The sequence below is a fragment of the Andrena cerasifolii genome, chromosome 6 (assembly GCF_050908995.1).
Source record: "Andrena cerasifolii isolate SP2316 chromosome 6, iyAndCera1_principal, whole genome shotgun sequence".
Taxonomy (NCBI): Eukaryota; Metazoa; Arthropoda; class Insecta; order Hymenoptera; family Andrenidae; genus Andrena; species Andrena cerasifolii.
This window is the reverse complement of record NC_135123.1, coordinates 12,196,582-12,216,011: the sequence shown is the minus strand read 5'-3', so window position 1 is coordinate 12,216,011 and position 19,430 is coordinate 12,196,582. Positions and strand designations below refer to the sequence as shown.

The 19,430-nt window shown below is 41.4% G+C and overlaps 3 protein-coding genes across 3 annotated transcripts; all 3 read left to right on the top strand.

The window, feature by feature from the left end:
• Positions 1-347: 347 nt before the first annotated feature.
• On the top strand, positions 348-6,088 carry LOC143370074 (uncharacterized). Its single transcript, XM_076814687.1, has 2 exons — positions 348-5,025; positions 5,236-6,088. Exons 1-2 carry the CDS (start codon positions 348-350, stop codon positions 5,481-5,483), a joined length of 4,926 nt encoding a protein of 1,641 aa, XP_076670802.1. The 3' UTR covers positions 5,484-6,088.
• A 285-nt stretch (positions 6,089-6,373) lies between these two features.
• Positions 6,374-9,794, top strand: LOC143369825 (uncharacterized). Its single transcript, XM_076814194.1, has 6 exons — positions 6,374-6,689; positions 7,427-7,634; positions 7,718-7,926; positions 8,068-8,124; positions 8,396-8,499; positions 8,612-9,794. The coding sequence occupies exons 1-6, from the start codon at positions 6,636-6,638 to the stop codon at positions 8,853-8,855; spliced, it is 876 nt and encodes a 291-aa protein (XP_076670309.1). The 5' UTR covers positions 6,374-6,635; the 3' UTR covers positions 8,856-9,794.
• Positions 9,795-9,895: 101 nt separating this feature from the next.
• LOC143369947 (uncharacterized) lies at positions 9,896-12,282 on the top strand. Its single transcript, XM_076814458.1, has one exon. It carries the CDS (start codon positions 10,305-10,307, stop codon positions 11,928-11,930), a length of 1,626 nt encoding a protein of 541 aa, XP_076670573.1. The 5' UTR covers positions 9,896-10,304; the 3' UTR covers positions 11,931-12,282.
• Positions 12,283-19,430: the final 7,148 nt, after the last annotated feature.

Genomic DNA, 19,430 nt, shown 5'->3' with positions numbered 1-19,430 from the left:
TCCTTGAAATAACAAGAATAACAACACAAGCTCCATTTAATATTACTGAAACAATAGAATCTACAACAGTAACACTGTTAGTTAACGAAACTATAGAGACATCTACACCAACAATTACATCTAGAGAGACAATGTTAACTGCTTTGCTTACTTCAGAAGAGTTGACCACAATCGTTTCTTCCGTTACACCCGAAAACAAAACAGCAATTTCCGAAGTAGAATTAACAACGGAATCACCCATACCTACAACGTTTGCTACAACCTATTCAGCCACAGAATTTACAACTGTCAGTATGATTGAAACCACCGAATTGATTTCCCTTACTTCATCTACATTACCCTCAGCAATGACAACGCTTCCTACGATGTCATCAACCGAAGTTGAGTATACCGAAGAAACTGAAATGTATCCTGGTACAGAGTATGAAGAGGAATCTACAGAAGAGTACGAGGAGGAAAAAGAACCCACTGAAGAATCCCCAGAGTTTGTTGAATACGCACAAGAAGAGAATGTTACCAGTGAAACTACACCTGAAACAACAGAAACAACATTTACCACTTTGCTTACTTCAGAAAAGTTGACCACAATTCTTCCCCCCGTTACACCCGAAAACGTAACTGCAGTTTCCGAAATAGAATTAACAACAGAATCACCCATAATAACTACGTTTGCTACAACATACTCAGCCACAGAATTTATAACCGTCAGTATGTTTGAAACCACCGAATTGATTTCTCTTACTTCACCTACATTACCCTCAGAAATGACAACAAAATTGTTTGAAATAACAACGCTTCCTACGATGTCATCAACCGAAGTTGAGTATACCGAAGAAACTGAAATATATCCTGGTACAGAGTATGACGAGGAATCTACAGAAGAGTATGAGGAGGAAGAAGAACCCACTGAAGAATCCCCAGAGTTTGTTGAATACGTACAAGAAGAGAATGTTACCAGTGAAACTACACCTGAGACAACAGAAACAACATTTACCACTTTGCTTACTTCAGAAGAGTTGACCACAATTCTTCCTCCCGTTACACCCGAAAACGTAACTGCAATTACCGAAATAGAATTAACAACAGAATCACCCACACCAACTACGTTTGCTACAACATACTCAGCCACAGAATTTATAACCGTCAGTATGTTTGAAACCACCGAATTGATTTCTTTTACTTTAACCACATTACCTTCAGAAGTGACAACAAAATTGTTTGAAATAACAACGCTTCCTACGATGTCATCAACCGAAGTTGAGTATACCGAAGAAACTGAAATGTATACTGGTACAGAGTATGAAGAGGAATCTACAGAAGAGTACGAGGAGGAAGAAGAACCCACTGAAGAGTCCCCAGAGTTTGTTGAATACGTACAAGAAGAGAATGTTACCAGTGAAACTACACCTGAGACAACAGAAACAACATTTACCACTTTGCTTACTTCAGAAGAGTTGACCACAATTCTTCCCCCCGTTACACCCGAAAACGTAACTGCAATTACCGAAATAGAATTAACAACAGAATCACCCATAATAACTATGTTTGCTACAACATACTCAGCCACAGAATTTATAACCGTCAGTATGTTTGAAACCACCGAATTGATTTCTCTTACTTCACCTACATTACCCTCAGAAATGACAACAAAATTGTTTGAAATAACAACGCTTCCTACGATGTCATCAACCGAAGCTGAGTATACCGAAGAAACTGATCTGTATCCTGGTACAGAGTATGAAGAGGAATCTACAGAAGAGTATGAGGAGGAAGAAGAACCCACTGAAGAATCCCCAGAGTTTGTTGAATACGTACAAGAAGAGAATGTTACCAGTGAAACTACACCTGAGACAACAGAAACAACATTTACCACTTTGCTTACTTCAGAAGAGTTGACCACAATTCTTCCTCCCGTTACACCCGAAAACGTAACTGCAATTACCGAAATAGAATTAACAACAGAATCACCCACACCAACTACGTTTGCTACAACATACTCAGCCACAGAATTTATAACAGTCAGTATGTTTGAAACTACCGAATTGATTTCTCTTACTTCACCTACATTACATTCAGAAATGACAACAACATTGTTTGAAATAACAACGCTTCCTACGATGTCATCAACCGAAGCTGAGTATACCGAAGAAACTGAAATGTATACTGATACAGAGTATGAAGAAGAATCTACAGAAGAGTACGAGGAGGAAGAAGAACCCACTGAAGCACCTCCAGTGTTTGTTGACTACGTAGAAGAAGAGAATGTTACCAGTGAAACTACACCTGGGACATCAGAAACAACATACACCACTTTATCATTTAAGGCGGAGCATGTAGTTACCACTGAAATCATTACTGTCTCTAAGGAGACTCTATGGCTCACTACAGAGTCTCCAACTCTAACCAGCCCTGTTACCACAGAATGGAACGCAATTGAAACCATTACTACTTCTACAGGAACGGTAGAGTCCACAAGTGGAACCATTAGTGGAACAACTAGTTGGATTCTGACCGCCGTGACTTCAGCGGTAACTACTAGAATAGCAGAGCACACAGAATCGAAGCTGTCAACTGTAATGATATATGATATGAATACCACCGAAACAACTAGTCTCCATATCGAAACTCCACCAGCCACTACAGAAGCAATAGGAGTGAATACTTCGCACATCGCGACACCACAAGCGATCATAGTAGTTGTTACCATTCCTAACATAACAAGCATGACGGTTGCTTCTTACCTTCCTGAAATTACCACAACTCCGATCACTTTCACTGAGAGTGTCACTACCATTGCACAATCCACTGCAACCACCGAGGAGGAAGCTTACGGCGAAACGGAGAAAATGGTGGACGATGAATATGCCGAGGAGTACAAGCTAGCTTACGAAGGCGAAGACGAGGAGGAAGAGATTACAGAAGTCTTCACTCCAATATGGCATGATTACGTGGAAGAGAACTTCACCATCCCAGAAATAGTGGATACGCCCACCACAGGAGTGGTTATCCATGTGGAAGTATCTATTATGGCCTCTAATGAGACAGTTGCACCAGAAACGCCTGAAACAACGGTTGCATTAAACGTCACAATGGAAACTTTAAATATCACAACCGTAGTGTACACGTTGCCCCCTACTTCTGAATACACCACCGAATATCTGCCACTGGAGTATGTAGGAGGTACCAAGGATCGCGAGTCGGAAGTTACGACCGAAGCAGGCAATGTTACTTTGGCTGAGCACACCGAAATACCAATGGGAACGCTGTTTTCCCAGGAAGTTTTCAATCCCGCCACAGAGGCGACCACGCGTTCGCTTCTCTTCACCGAGTTAACTACGTACAAATTCAAGGTGCCAACGGACAAGGTGCAGCAGCAGATTCGTCACGAGGAACTGAAGAAGGAGCTGCTAGTGAAGCTCGACGAATTGGAGAAGAACGAGGAGAGGCTACTCGAGAAGGAGGAGCAGCTGCTAAATGAGGAAAAGGTGTGGGAAGAGGAGAAGGTGGTGCAGATGGAGAAGATAACGGCGCTGGAGGAGCAAATCGAGATGTTTGAAGCGATCACTGCTTCGTCGAAGCCTGAATCTTTCACTAGGCGGCCTACCTCGATACTGGCTCGCGAGCCAACGGGTTCCCACCAACCTACAGTCCTCTCGACTGCTCCTTTAACTCTGGAACCCACCACAGTGATGACAACGGAGGACATGTTGGAGAAAGAGGTGAGGATGCTGGAGGACGAGCTGTCTCACAAGGAGGAGAAGCTGAAGGAGAAGGAGGACAGCTTATCGTCAAGGGAGAAGACGGTGCAGAAGGAGAAAGAAGATTTAGGGAAGAAGATACAGGTTTTAAAGGATCAATTAGCCGCGAAAAAGATGGATGTCAAGCCACCCGGTCACACAGAAAAGCCAGAAAGTGCAACGAAGTCTGCAATTCATACGACACCTTCTATCACTCTATTGCCTCCCACAGAGGGGACGACAACAGAGATTCAAGGAACAACGATTCGGAGAATAACTTTGAACGGGGAAGAGGACGAGGAAATGGACAACGAGGACTACCGACCGCAGAATATCGCTACCTCGAGGATTTGTCTGAACGTATTGAAAAACCCGTCGCTAGGAAAACACGCCGAGAACTTGGTGACGCACAGGGTTTGTCTGCCGTTCGTCCCCGGCGATGTGGGAATCAAGGGTGGTCGGGATGAGAAAGGGACGAAGATTGAAAAATTACACCTTGGAGGACCCGAGTGGGGGGAGGGCGCTTTCACGAAAGGACACGGCAGTACCGAGGAAGAATCCTTGGATGAGGAAAGAGACAGAAGAAGGGCGATTTCGGACGGCAAACAGGATAGATTTAAGCGGAGCGACCAACAGCGGCTTTCTGGTGGCATCGGAGGAGCGGAGGCGTTCGTTGAGCCAGGTAAAATTGAAGAAGTGGCTAACGCAGCGAACGGAACGATGGGAACGCAGAGTTATTGTAGCTCTCCGTCGTATCCAGAAATTATTTCCTTGGGAAATAATCGTAGAAGACATTGTCGGCGTGGCAATGGGGAGTACAAAAAACGATCGATCTTGGGGATTAACGAAGAGGACGACGAAAGGGTTATCGGGGAAGGAGAAAATAATGAGGGCGATTCGTGGGTGGAAAGAGACGCTTCGTCGTGGACAATGGAAAGTATAATGGCGATTGATCGTGACCCCATGATGGCCGAGACTGCCGGGAGGACACCTGCTAGGGGAAATAGTCCTTACTCGAGCGAGCAGCTTCGCGCGTGGGACGCGTTAAGCCCTGCACACGATGGAAAGTGGGAAGCTCGTCGAGGGAAAGAGATTAAGCCGAGCAGGGATAATTCGTTAATGAGGGGCATATCTGACGGTGATGTAATTGAATCAGTTGCAGAGTTGAACGAGGACGAAATGCACGAAGTTACAGACGCTTTGAATTACGGGGTCGCGGGTGATCGAAGTTACGCGGTGAGGAGCGCGAACGAAGACGACGAGGACGAAGATCCTTCGAAGCTAGACAGTAAGAGCAAACGTTTTACCTTCGCCCAGCTTTTCGTTTTAATGTTAAGCTGGATGTAACTTTTACATCCTTTTTGAAAAATATTTCTGACATCTCGTGAGCATTATTAATATAACAGCTTTATTAATATAACAGCAGGAAATATTCTTTGGAGCCGTTCGTCTCTGAAACAGGAAGCTCCGTAAGTTCAGAATTATAAATTCGTTTCAGAGAGTGCTGGAGAAAGGCAGACTCCAGGGCCAGAATGGCCGACAGAGCCGGTAACCCAGTATCACGTGGGTGGTACCAGGACCTGGACTTTGATGTTCCCCGAAGACGAGCTTCGAGAGGAATTACAGAGTGGACAGAGGGACAGTGGCAGCGACGACAAGGAGGCACTCAAGCCCTCAACTTGTCTCTATGTTATTCTCGGCAGAGGAACAGAAAGTCCCGACGAAGATTACAGCGACGAAGGATGAGTTTGAATCGTCCACCACGGGCTGCTCCGGTGAAGAGTATTCTAAAGCTAAATATACAATAGACACGGTCGTAAACGAAGGTCGCATATAAATATCAGGGTGAGAATGATAACGAGACAAAAATGCTAGCAGAATTTTTAAAATATTTTTCCGTGAAAAAATACACAGACGGAATTCGTTAAAAGCAGGAAAAGAGAAATGTGATATACGCACCAATGAAACTAGCAGTGAGACGTGGCACGTAACGTTGTAAAAATTGTACATAGTATGTATATAAGATTATACATTAATAAACTCGATTAGATGATTAATTTGAAACCCGCTCAAGCGGGATGTTCGCTAATTGCAGCCGTTGGAGGTAAAGACTGTTATCGCTGCTCTTGAATCTCTTCAGCTATACTCGTAGTTCTGTCGCGGTGGCTGTCGTAACCGCGGTTACTGTAACAGGAAATCCACAGTGGTCTCTAAATACTGATAACAGCGTTTACATTGCGGGAAAGTGGTCTATATCTAATTAAAATGTCCCAAAGGCGTAACTCTCGACAGCATAGGCCAGCAATGGAAGGAAGAAAGAAAGGACGACCAGCCAGACAATTGAGGAGTCTTATTTCAACTTCACTTGCAAGGTCTTTGGAAAATCACTGCACGACTGGCTGGGAAATGTTGCGATAAAATCGTTAATTATATGGGAGGTCCATAACAGCGTTACAGGTTTTTCCTCGTTCGATCGCCATTCTTCCGGGACCATTTTAGATTGCCCCTTTATCGTGTAGGTTTCACGAGTGATCCACGATTCTGAGTAGCGGGTCGTCACTCCTGGAAATGGTTTCGACTATCAGGAATCAAGACAATGGAGCGGATGTTGACGATAGCGGCACGCGAGACGGCGCAGGCCTCGAAAAACGCAGGATCAGTCACCGGAAAGTCGTCCATGCCGCTAGTTTCGTTCTCTAAACGCCACCGTTTCTGTTCACGCATAGTTGAAAGCCGCGTGTACCTTGGGAAAGTGCTAACTGTTACAGCAAACGCCGGTCGGGCCGAGGGTCCCAAGTCGGTCAAGGTTGAAGCACTTGGGAGAATTCAGCTGCCCATTCTGCATCCAGAGAATTGAACTTCAATCGATAGGAAGGAAGTTACATCGGTTGCTGTAAGATGAAAGAAGATAGCAGTGTGCTACCTGTATTTAAAATCGCCGTCTTTCTGCTGGTGAGTTGCACGAGATTCTCATTAAACCAGTAATACGAGATAGATAATTATATTTGTCAGGGTCCTCGGGATATTCTATTTCTATTTTATTATTCGCTGCAATTAGTGTTTAGAATAGTGTTGCCTTTCGCGATTGACGCTATCTCGAATAATTCTCGAGCAAGCGAATGCTTGAACGGGGGTAGGTAACGATTTAATCTCGAGAAATTGATCAAGTGTTACTTATCCAGAAGCTTAATTAAAAGATCGATACACGGGACAATTCTTTGACCAGGTAAAGTTCGCTTCGAAAACTCGAACTAGGAGCTGTCTTTACAGCAGAGTGATCTCAGGTCGCCAGCTTGCCAGAACTTTCAAAGCGAGAGCCAGCCTTTGATTACAGAGGAGTTTGACCTCCTCGCGCTGAGCATTGGGGAGATTAGATACTGTTTTAATGGAACATAATTGTTGCACGTTTTCTTCCTTCTTTTATGAACTTCGAACACGCAGAGAAAGCGCGTGTTCGAATAAATATCCCACTGTTAAACGAGATAAAAGCTTACCAGGCCGAGGCAAAATAAAACAGTGATCGCAGTGGACCATGAAATTGAGGAAAAGAGTTTCCTCGTTTATAACATTTTTAACAGAGACGAATATAAGAAAATTCGAATCGACTCTCGTACTCTTTGAAGTTGAAGACGTTCCGAAAGCAAGTCGCGGGACGTCAGAGAATTACGAGCACGCATATATATTTGCAGATTCTGAAGAATTCGCAGGGTGATACACGACAATGGCACGAGGGATCCCGTGGAACTTACTTCGATTACGGTAGCCCCGGCGGCAGCCAATCTTCCATGTCCCGCAATAACGACCCCGCTTCCCTAAGAATCGCCTGGAACCGGCCCTTCAAACAGCAAAATGCTATAAAAATAACGCGACATCCATCGGGCAATCCCAAGGAAAACGGTTCGTCATTCTCCTCCCCGACGATTATCCTGCTCCAAAAACAAAAAGAACAGCAGGAGCACAGTGTGTTTAACGTTTTCCAGAGAACGACATGCTACCGAACGACAAGTTCATCTTTCCTGATCTGGACATTGTAAGAAACCGCGACCACGAAACGTTCCTACCGAGGATCGGGGAGATGCCTGGTTGCAACGGCAAAACATTTTGTGAGACCATTCCGAGCTATCCCACGAAACTTGTGAACGAAGTGATCAAAAGTCAGAATTTCGGACGCGTTGAAAACGTGGACGCGGTTAGTTGATTGTTTCTGTTTTATAAGCTAGTCACAGAATGGGTATTATTTCGATTTTTCATTTTATGCGATACTTACCACAGACAGGTTGTACCTTTTGGCAATTTAAATGTTTGGATGTATTTTTTCCGCTCGTTTTAGGTGGATATTGGTTACAGGATAGGCGCTGATCCTACGGAGTCACTTTGCTTGTCCACCGTAAGTTTTTTCTTCGTCGCTAATTTCTCGAATCCCCTTTCTCTCCTTCGACCGACGTTGAATAAACGCAAACGTACAAAGGCCACCGGTCCACGTTAAAAATCATTTTATTGTTGCTAATTGTAGTGTCTGTGTCTAACGTTAAACCATGAAACATATAAATGAGACAGCGAACAAGTTGATAGCAACGTCTAATATCCTCCAACTCTAACACACAGTTAGGATATACTCTATAGAACAATTTATCTAAGTGCCTCTAAAAATATCTCAGGAAAGAGTCGTATACCCACAAGCGGCCAAGGACGTGGATAAGCAGTGGTTGTACGTCGTCAACCACCCTAACTACACACAGGGGGTTCGAATAGAAACGTGCACGTGAGTAAAGAGTCGAATAACAAAGTTGATAAGCAAAAGTTCTAGCATTCGTGATTACCGCGTGACTGTTTTTTTTTTTTTTTTTTTATTGATGTTTGGATTGATCTTTCAGAAATGAGGGCCAGATATGTAACCTGATCGATGGCTTCGCTGCGGGTTACGTTACCACTTGCGAGCAGAAGCACATTTACCGTCAGCTCGCAGCAATCGTCGAAGATGGCTCAATGGACCACAGGCTCTTTCGTTTCCCATCCAGCTGCTGTTGCCACATTCGATTCGTCGGCTCCTCGTTACGATTTAAAATTGACAGATCCGTTGATTCCCAAACGACGGAGGACGACGTGGACACGGATTAATCTCGCTGACTTCATTCGAAGCTCCTCGTTTCTATATTTCGCATGGCTTTCGCTTGTTTTTAATATTGGGAGGTGTCGTACTAAAAATCTAGAGTAATGGACAATGCTCCTGATTTATTTCGTGCTTCTTTATGATCATAAAGATATCACTGCGCGTAATATTTGTTAAAATAGGCGGATACAGTATTTTTTTTCTTGGATTTTAATGCTTAGTTTTGAAATCGGTTATGGAAACTGAGGGGAGATTGAAGGTAATGGAGATTAGTAGGTAATTTGATGAAAATTGCAGAGATGGAGAAAGTGAAGTGGAGAAAAATAAATTTTCTTGTCCATAATATGTATCTGTTTATATGTATATTCTTAATATGTTTTGCGTTAGATCTCCATCCATTAGAATTTCCTAAAATCTTGCATATTTTTATCACTACACTATGCACTATTTCGATTTTATCGTATCAGTTCATTCGATACGAAACAGTTTACGTATGATTTTGATACAATGGACGTGCAGCATTCTGACAAAAAATTTCCTCTCTGTCCTGAACCGGAATTAGAACACTTTAATTGTTCTTCGGCCTCGTGCCGAATTTATATTCGATTCGCACGTTCGCTCTGCTCCAGATATCGCTGTGGTACTAAGGATTAAGCATTCCCTGAAAACGAATCCCGCGGACGAAATTTACGTAACAGTAAAAATATTTGTTCAAGTGCTGACGGCGATGCTTCTGCAAACTACGAAGTCGACGAACCGTGTATAATGTCACTGTGCTCTCACGTAACGCGTTAACAATAATTTTCGATATTGTCGCGCAAAAAAATTTACATATGAACCACGAGTAATTAATATCGCCGCTGGAAATTTTTCCTTTCTTTCGTAATGGTGAGACAAAATTTGGAAAAAACAAAAGCAAAAGATTGTAACTAACTACATAAAACTTGTTCTTTTTTTATACGAATAGGGTGTATTAGAAGTAAATGTAGATGGAGTGTATTAAAAGTAAATAAAATAAGATTTGTGTTATAAATTAAAATCGGAGGCCAGCCCATGTACCGAGTATTCGCAATTAAGAAATTGATATAATTGTCATTGCACTGATATTAACCTAACAATGCCTTAGGCATACAAAGAAATATTACAAAGTACAATTGATATCGCGATTAACGTATGGAAAGGTAAATATACTTCTCGCTGCCTCTCGTTAAATAAAAGTGACGAATAGGAATCGTCATCGCAACACGTGTATCAGTAGTCATTGACTGCTGTATACCGGATCGGGGCGGCATTCTCGCACAATGATTATATCGTAATCATAAAAAATGAAGAAGCAGCAATAAAAATGCCCCCCACGCGGTCACACTTGGCTTTTGCAAACAACCAACAGTAAAGGTCGCGTAAGTATAAAACTTGCGATCTTGTCACAGTAAAGCGTTAGTTCGAAGAGAACAGTCATGAAGATCGCAATAATATTAGCAGCTGTGTTGCTGTGCTGGCAGCTAGTAGCAGCAAGCCACGAGCACAGCAAGGGGAAGAATAATAGACGCGGAGAATGGAAATGGCCTAATGGGCTGCACAGAAAAGGCAGTGATGAGGATTCATCTAGCAGCGAGGAAGGCAAACGTGGTAGTGAAGAAAAGAAATCTAGGCACCACAGATCTCATAATGAAATTAAGTTGATTGAAAAGCATCATGCCGATAATTCAGATTCGGCAAGCAGCGAGGAGAACAAATCTGAGAACGAAAACTTGCAGTGGGTCCGTGAATTATGGGTAGAAGTCCCTGGCCGTGGCGAGAAAGATAAGTATGGAAATGGAAAATCGGACGAAGATTCAGCAAGTAGCGAGGAAAGTAAAAGTCGGGATGGTCAGAATGGTCAGAAAGAAGGTGAATCGAGTGTGAAGGCAGAGGAGAAGAGCGACGAAAGTAGCAACGATAGCAGCGATTCAAGTAGCAAGGACAGCAGCGATTCAAGTAGCAAGGACAGCAGCGATTCAAGCAGTAAGGACAGCAGCGATTCAAGTAGTAAGGACAGCAGCGATTCAAGTAACAAGGACAGCAGCGATTCGAGTAGCAAGGACAGCAGTGATTCAAGTAGCAAGGGCAGCAGCAATTCAAGTAGCAAGGACAGCAGCGATTCAAGTAGCAAGGACAGCAGCGATTCAAGTAGCAAGGACAGCAGCGATTCAAGTAGCAACGACAGCAGCGATTCAAGTAGCAAGGACAGCAGCGATTCAAGCAGCAAGGACAGTAGCAATTCAAGTAGCAAGGACAGCAGCGATTCAAGTAGCAAGAGCAGTAGCGATTCAAGTACCAAGGACAGTAGCAATTCAAGCAGCAAGGACAGTAGCAATTCAAGCAGCAAGGACAGTAGCAATTCAAGTAGCAAGGACAGCAGCGATTCAAGTAGTAAGAGCAGCAGCGATTCAAGTAGCAACGACAGCAGCGATTCAAGTAGCAAGGTCAGTAGCAATTCAAGCAGCAACGAGAGCAGCGATTCAAGTAGCAAGGACACCAGCGATTCAAGTAGCAAGGACAGTAGCGATTCAAGTAGCAAGGACAGTAGCAATTCAAGCAGCAAGGACAGTAGCAAATCAAGCAGCAACGACAGCAGCGATTCAAGTAGCAAGGACAGCAGCGATTCAAGTAGCAAGGACAGTAGCGATTCAAGTAGCAAGGACAGTAGCAATTCAAGCAGCAAGGACAGTAGCAATTCAAGTAGCAAGGACAGCAGCGACTCAAGTAGCAAGGACAGCAGGAATTCAAGTAGCAAGGACAGCAGCAATTCAAGCAACAAGGACAGTAGCAATTCAAGTAGCAAGGACAGCAGCGATTCAAGTAGCAAGGACAGCAGCGATTCAAGTAGCAAGGAGAACGATAAGGAAGATAATAAGCATTCCACGAAAAAGGAGAAGAAGGAGGAGCATTCTAGTAAGGAGGTAGAAAAGGCGGAAGAACACGAAAGCAGGGAGGAAGAAAAGGATAGCAGGAATGAATCGAGAGAGGAGGAAGGCATCATTGGATCAGAAGAGAATGCTGGTACATCTAAATCTGATACGGATAACATGGTAGGATGGTAGAATGGGATAAGAAGGAAAGCGCTGAGAAAAAATATTAGAGAGATGGGATCAAGGCGAATATGTAAATTAATAAAGCAGGAGTACAATGAACGGTCAAAATAAATAGGCTTATATACATACTTACATATATTATATAATGGTATTCAACAATGGAATTTTGTTTTTTAATAATTATACTTTATTATAGGAAACACGTGGAGTTCTAAGTCCAATATTTACAATTTATTATAAATCGATGCATCTCCTTCGTATTCTGTTTAACTTACTCATAGTATCGTTATGTCGACCCACGTGTTTTTTAAAAGATTATAAGGTTACATAATGCAGAATAATAAAGATGGTATTGCTCGAATTTTCATTGAATACGTAAACGTCCCTTCATCCCGCAATTCTCGCGTAGCGTTCTACTTATTCACGAGAAACAATCTCTGAATTGGCCATACCTCTCTGGCGTTAAATATGCATGTACACTTGACGAGGTGTTAGCTGTTGAATACCGCACCGACAATGAAGTTTAGTTCCAAACAGATTGCGTACAATAGTGTAAAACACTCTTGTTATTACTAGAATGTAACATATCAAATATTAGACTGCCACACATCATAAGTACTTTTCAATCTCATACAAGTTCGTCAACATTCAGCCAAAAATCGCTAAGTTAATATTAAAAAAAGAAACTCAGGTTGGACTCAACACATTCTACAACAACTGTCAACGATTGTATACAACTCGAGAATCTTTACTATTATGGCAGACCACCTGCGTCATTCTGTATCAACAAAAAGAATCGTGATGTATATTGGTTTAATTACAACCGTAGCGTATCTGTTTAATCTGGATGGAAAAAAAACTGAGAGAAGTTGGGAAACTCGTCGATCCTTTTCGATACCAAACAATTCGATGAATCTAGGAAAAATGCATATTCCGGTTAAAACTCAATCAACTATTTCGTTGGCAAGGACCTTGATCGATGAACTGACCGAATTCAATTTGCATACGATTTCGCTGGTATTCCGTCGAAGATGAAAGGAACGCAGGCCATTGGATGCTCCGGGAAATCAATGGAAATCACGACGGAAAATGTGGCTTCGGGGGTGCAGTATGAATGCGAAAACACACGGAGCGTTCAAACAAGAGGCCATTTAAACGTGAAAAAAGACTACTTGCACAGACATATTACACACACTGTTCGTTTGACAGTGTTTTGAAAAAGAACTGTTTCAACTCGCACACTTTTTCACTGAACATTCTGCTATAACAATGGGAAATAGTGCAATGAAAGAAACAGCTAATAAATAGAGGGAGGGACACATTCAGAATCGATTTCACATGTTAATAATATGAATATTAATATAAATATTCATCTGTTCAATAAGATTTGATTTTTTAATTATAAGTGATTTCTAAATTATAAAGAGTTTCTATTACATCATTATAATGAATAATTATTTAATTCCTCATTAATTAAACATAGAATCTCTTGATCCCAACCATCTTTCAAAATTTGATGGTCAAAAGCATCCAATAGGCAATGTTCACAATTTGAATCTTGAAATGTCAACAGATGCTTTCTTCGTGGTATAAAGTATATAGTTTCAATTTAAAAATCTCCACGAATGGCCTTAAAAATCCCGAAAGAAATGGACCTAGTAAAAGGAAAGTAGAGTAATGTTGATCACGTTCGCCCTTAAGGGCCATTCAAGTCTGTGTATAGTCCTTTAGCATTCGTAGCAGTTGCACGATCTGCGCACCCGACAGACGCTTTCGATTCTTTCCGGCTCACGCTAACTCGATGCTGCGTGGCTGCTTCAAATGAATACCAAGTTCCTCTGGTAATTTGTTACCCACAACGTCAGTGTGTACTTTAAAGTGGATCAGCCTCCTGTAAGCCTGATATATCTGCTGTTCAAAATATAAGACAATGCAAGTTGTTCCTTTCAGTACTGAAGCGCAATTTTCCTCTGTGACCCATTCAAATCAAATAGTTGAATAGCTGCTGAGTAACTTAGGGCTCTAATTTGAATGATCTGTCAGTATGGGAGGATGTAAATTGTTCTTCACTGATTGGAAAATTCTTAAACAAAATGATTGTTTAGAAGTAGATTGTTTTCCCACTTTAGAGATATATTATTACGATGGTACCACGATGGTCATTCATCTCGAACGAGTAATACTGAATTATACATTCAAGATACAGCTGAAACTCGCGAATCAGTTAATTTGCAAAGACTTTCGATCTAAAGAGAATGATAACCACTGCGTTTGATTTGGTAAAATTTTTTTTTTTTTTTGATGAACGGAGTGTAATCGTTTTATCTAATCAAACTAAGAACTAACCCTCCAGTTGACATACGTGATAATTTCGCCGGCTTGAAATTTTTTCCACGTCACAATTGTCTTCTGGTAGTCATTGAAACCTTGGAATTCCATGTCTTCATTCAACGAAGGCAATGATATTTGATAGGAATATATAACTAATCCCTCGGGCGATGGAAATTCCGCTGGCTTCTTATGGAAGGCAGTAATTCTACGTCTTTTTTTATAAAAGAAGAAAATCGTTATCTGGCATACTGACTTTGTGTTATAGAACCATAGATGAATTATAAATTATAAGTCACAAATAATTCTCTATACAAACACCATTTCTGTAGATTATTTATGTATATATAATCTCTCGAATCCGAGCATTGATTAAATCCCACGCATTCGTTATCATTTCGTTCACTTCACGCTTGTTTGGAAAATATAATTGAAAATAAACGACCTGTTATTTCGCGAAAATAAGATACAGAACATAACCACGTTCAAATTAGGATAAGTAGAAATTGCATCAATAACACACCTCCGGGATCTCCTTATAGGTCCCCCGCCCTCCTTATCAAGTACTAATTAAAATATTGAAACTGTGTATACAATCCTGTCGACTGCAATTTTTTAATTTCTTAAAAGGATTTATAATACTCCTTTCCATCTTTATACGCGTGCATTATGTCGTGCAATTTCCAGAAACATATTTCTCAATCTCGAGTCTTTCAGTTTGCAATTAATTGGCAAAGCCACCGGTATTCTACACAAATAGGGCGATGTACTGAAAATTCCGATGAAAATCGAGTTCCTCCAAGTAGGAGTGCCTATTACGTTGAAATTGAAGAATCTCTGCTATGCAATTAAATAATCTTACGTATCACACACCAGCGAACTGATGCCTCAAGTTCATCTCCCACATAGTATATTAATTCCACCACAAATTGATCGTGATAAATATTTCACAGGATGAGAGAAGCATCAAATTTCCTCTGATAAATCAGCAAGCTTAGGAGCTTATTCTACATATATTTTTATAATAATGCTAATGACGGCCTTATTCCGCACAGAGTGAATAGCAATATGCTAAAATAAAAGGATGAAGAGATAAAAAGAAAATATAAATTCCAAATTCTGGCTCTCGATATCATCTTTGGCCATTCACCTAATCTGATCTAATTCATTGTTAAAAACAAACACGGGAGTTTTATCAGGGTGCCCATTACTCCCCTGTAATTTGTGCAGCATCTGTCAGAGCCGATCTTTAATTAAAGCCAATATTTATAGACTGTATTTATCGCGCTGAATAATGGCGTTCGTGGTTATCTTCCGATGAAGAAGCTCCTTCGCGAAGTCGATCGATGCTCCATTAGAATAATCTTCCTCGTTTGGGGATGACACTGTGTCGAAGGAATACGGCCAGTTTAATTCAAGAAGCCAGGGGAAAGAGCAGCGCGTAGTTGGAAACAATTTTGCATTAATGCACGGTATAAGTCCGCGTTTTCGCTCTGACTGGCACGCATAGAAATACACCAGGGGTGTTAGTCGCGCCGACAGGGGCTGACGTCGGATTTGAATTGGTAAACGTCGGGAAGTGAAGGTTTTCTGAATATCTCTGAGAGACCGGGAATCTCGGAAGGATAATGCATTCTGCGAGAAAAAAGCGTGTATCCTTCATCTTCGTCCACTGCCAATTTCTCGAGGGGTTTTACCATTTCTTGAGGATCAGCTGACGAATTTCAACGAACATCCCTTTGTCTCTTGATGCGTTCCACCATCCGTGGTTCAGACCCTTGAATAAGTGTACATAGGATTCCCCGAATCATTTCGGTCCATTTCTCTGTTTCTCCAACGAGAACAGTTACGCGTCGAAGACTCCTAATAACAATTTCTGCGGCAATAGGCGAAGTGACATAACTGGTGAGCAAGTGGTGACTTGGGCATAAACTTGGATGGGACAGTATGTAGGAACTTTTCCCGTTACCTTCGTTTCTTGAAAAATGGTAGCAAGTATCGGAAGGAAAAGTTCCTCTTCAAATTGATCCATTACACATTTTCGATTGCATCGTTTCAGATTAAGCTCTGTCTAAAGTGGCTAATTCAGTGACAGTGGAGGGGGCAACTATTTACAGCAAAAGTTACTTTATCATTATATTATTAATTGCGTTACTCGTAAGCAACGGTTTAGCTGCGGTTGTTCTGTTTGTGAATTTGCTTTTGAATTTACGCTCGCATCTTCTGTTTTGTATCCCAGCTCGATAATCGATTCCCCGATACGTCAATTACGAGGCGAGTAATGTACTGTCCTCGAGAATAATTATGTTTATTATTCAAACAGGGGATAAACCAAGAGTGAGAATTAAAAGAAAAATTCAACGAAGGATAGAATTTGAATGGCATTTGTCTACAGTAACCGAACAATATTTACTTTTCTATTTATAAAGTGGAAACTCTGTTAGGGAAATCAACTGGCGCATAAGTCTTCACTCGACTTACCGAAGCTTTCGCTAGCCAGACTTAGGCGTCCAACACTCGAAGTCCTAATGAACTCTTCTTTCTATCTCGAGAGTGAAGTCGACGTCGGTATTACGTCGCAAAAGGGAAATGTAATCCGGTGATAGGACGATTTCTTTAACGATAGCCTTTTTTGCCCCAGCTCCTCAGCTTTCCGGAGTTCAGTCCATTTAAGTGAATTACAAGGATTGCTGGAATTTATACCGATAACATTTGATTAGCTCTAAATGATAATCAATGATAGAAAGGCTCGGTGGAATATTAAATTGCAGGTATTTGAGGGCAGGTATTTCCTTCGTTTTCGTGTATCAAAATTGAACACACTCTTGGATTCCACACGGGTATAAAAAAAAAATAATAAAGTGAAAATTATTGGTAGTCACATTTGAGGAGCAAATCATTTATTCCATCGATAGTGTTAATTGTTAAACTACCATGAGGATAGAATAATAATAAGTTTTACAAATATTATTTTTATTCGTCGAAAAAATGTATGTAACTATACAGAACAATGCTCGAACCTAAAAGTTTTGAAATTTTAAACATACAATTGAAGCCAAGCGTTAACTCGGCCAGTATGCACACAATGTTAAAATTTGTCTGCTCTTATATTGCTATCCATTCGAGACGAGGTGCACACGTTTTCAGGAGGCCTTGAATATAATTTCCACGGTTCCGATTCAATTCATCTCGCAATAACTGAATCGGAATTAAATTTAAAGATTGACGTGAGCACGTCGTTAAATAACTCTGGCTTATTCCTCGCTGCAACGTAAATAGCCTCCGCGGAGCTTGGTCGTGTGCTCTGGAATATTATTCCGTTGGAAAGAAAATCCTTATTCTGTAATAATTAATCCAAACTGCAAGAGGATATTTGGTAAGTAGTACGCTTTTGTTGCTTCAATTTCTTAAACTTTCCGCATTTAATGCACACTAAATCTGCATACAAACAGGAAAAAGTGGTGGAAAGTTATAACTTACTAAGTAAAATAATTCTTAATTTCACAGTCATCTCAGAAAAAGCGCATTAACGAGGCCAAAGAAGAAGTTGAGAAATCCTTCCTCGAGGTCGTTCAACGAGAATCTCATTATATTAATTAAGTTCAAGACGGAATGGGAACGTGTTAACACTAACGTGCTTTATTAGCAGCTATAATTCTTATTTATCATTACCCTATAGCGAAATCATAATGCTATTATTGTAACACTGTTATAAAGTCAAGTTGCATAACAGTCCTACTTGTTCCCTTCTTTATCTATCTTCTACGCAATAAAGACGTTTAATAATAATAATAATAATAATAATAATAATAATAATAATAATAATATAAATAATAATTAAATAAGAGAAGTTTTTCGAAGAATTAATTTATATAAAAATTATTCAGTTGCAACACATAGACGGTTTCTTTTCTTTCTAAAATATTGATAGCGAAAAGGTTTCGTTTCTTTGGCGAGAAGCTCCATCCACCAGAGAGCATTTCCAATTCAAATCAAAATATTTTTCTGTAAGAGTTTACGAGAGTTTCAACTCCTTATCCTGCGAATTCTAAAATGGCCAATTTCTGTAGCCTCACGATCGATGAACATGTTCCTCCCCCCCCCCCTTCCTGAAAGAATTCTTTACATAGAGGAAAACGAGGAAAAAATGGTGATATCGATGGAAGATAAATGGCGGATGTGACAGAATTTTATAAGCAAGCGATTCAGTTTTCCTGTATACCAAATGCGAGATACGCGATCTGGCGTTTTGACAGAGAAGGATGAGATTCGGTCTGTTGACCAATAGCACGGCTGTTTTCCACTTAACAAAAGAATAAAATTTGCTCTTGTCTGCCCAAAAGTAAAACAATAGGCAAATCATATACATATTCACTTCGAAACGCACAGGGGTGGTGAAAAGAAAATTTAAAACCTCCCATCTTTACGTATCTGCACAGCTAACTTAATACCAGGCTTCACGTATTACGTTCCCATCGCTGATCTATTTTACAACCCGCCCTCCAATCCATGGAATACAAATTTTAAAAATATAATTCTTTTCACTTCTGTCGCCGTTCAGAACTTAACCTTCCCTTCAACCACTACTTACTGCAAATAATAATATCCAACGCGTCAAACGTCATACAAATACCATTCAAAGTATGAATTACAATTACCCGCGATTACATTAAAGCCATCGAAGTATCGAGACCAAGGAATCGAGCAGAGTACTCTGCCTCTTTGTCGCGACGTCCCCGTACCATCGTCTATCGGGAAGAAATCTCTGGGACACCGCTGAAGCCCCAATAACCAACAGCTAAAAGCTCGACGCTCTCCTATAAACCAGAAGACAGCGGATTTACCCCGACCGTCCGACTTTGTTCGTTCCGAGGGCGCCCGTCCCCGTGCCTCCCGCCCCTCTCGCCGAAGAAGATTGCATGTGGGAAGCAGATAGATCAAACGCCGTTGCTCGACATGTAGATCCGTTGAATCTCTTGCCGCTGACCCTGACCCGACAGCATCGACGACGTCCACGGAACCGACGTCCCAGAAATAACAGGTTCCGTGGGTTCCGCGTCGCGGGAACAACCGCAACCGAAGCGTGTCTGATTTACACGAAACGTGCCACAGTCGCCTCCCACCCCCACCCCATCCCCACTCCCGCCCGTTCAATTAACATAACAATGATTTAACGCGAAG

Excerpts from the sequence above, each read along its gene's own strand:
- LOC143370074 (XM_076814687.1), top strand. The coding sequence starts at position 348 with ATGACAACGCTTCCTACGATGTCATCAACCGAAGTTGAGTATACCGAA. Across the intron at positions 5,026-5,235 it reads AGATCCTTCGAAGCTAGACA|AGAGTGCTGGAGAAAGGCAG; the intron begins GTAAGAGCAAAC and ends AATTCGTTTCAG.
- LOC143369825 (XM_076814194.1), top strand. The coding sequence starts at position 6,636 with ATGAAAGAAGATAGCAGTGTGCTACCTGTATTTAAAATCGCCGTCTTT. Across the intron at positions 8,125-8,395 it reads AGTCACTTTGCTTGTCCACC|GAAAGAGTCGTATACCCACA; the intron begins GTAAGTTTTTTC and ends AAAATATCTCAG. Across the intron at positions 8,500-8,611 it reads GTTCGAATAGAAACGTGCAC|AAATGAGGGCCAGATATGTA; the intron begins GTGAGTAAAGAG and ends TTGATCTTTCAG.
- LOC143369947 (XM_076814458.1), top strand. The coding sequence starts at position 10,305 with ATGAAGATCGCAATAATATTAGCAGCTGTGTTGCTGTGCTGGCAGCTA.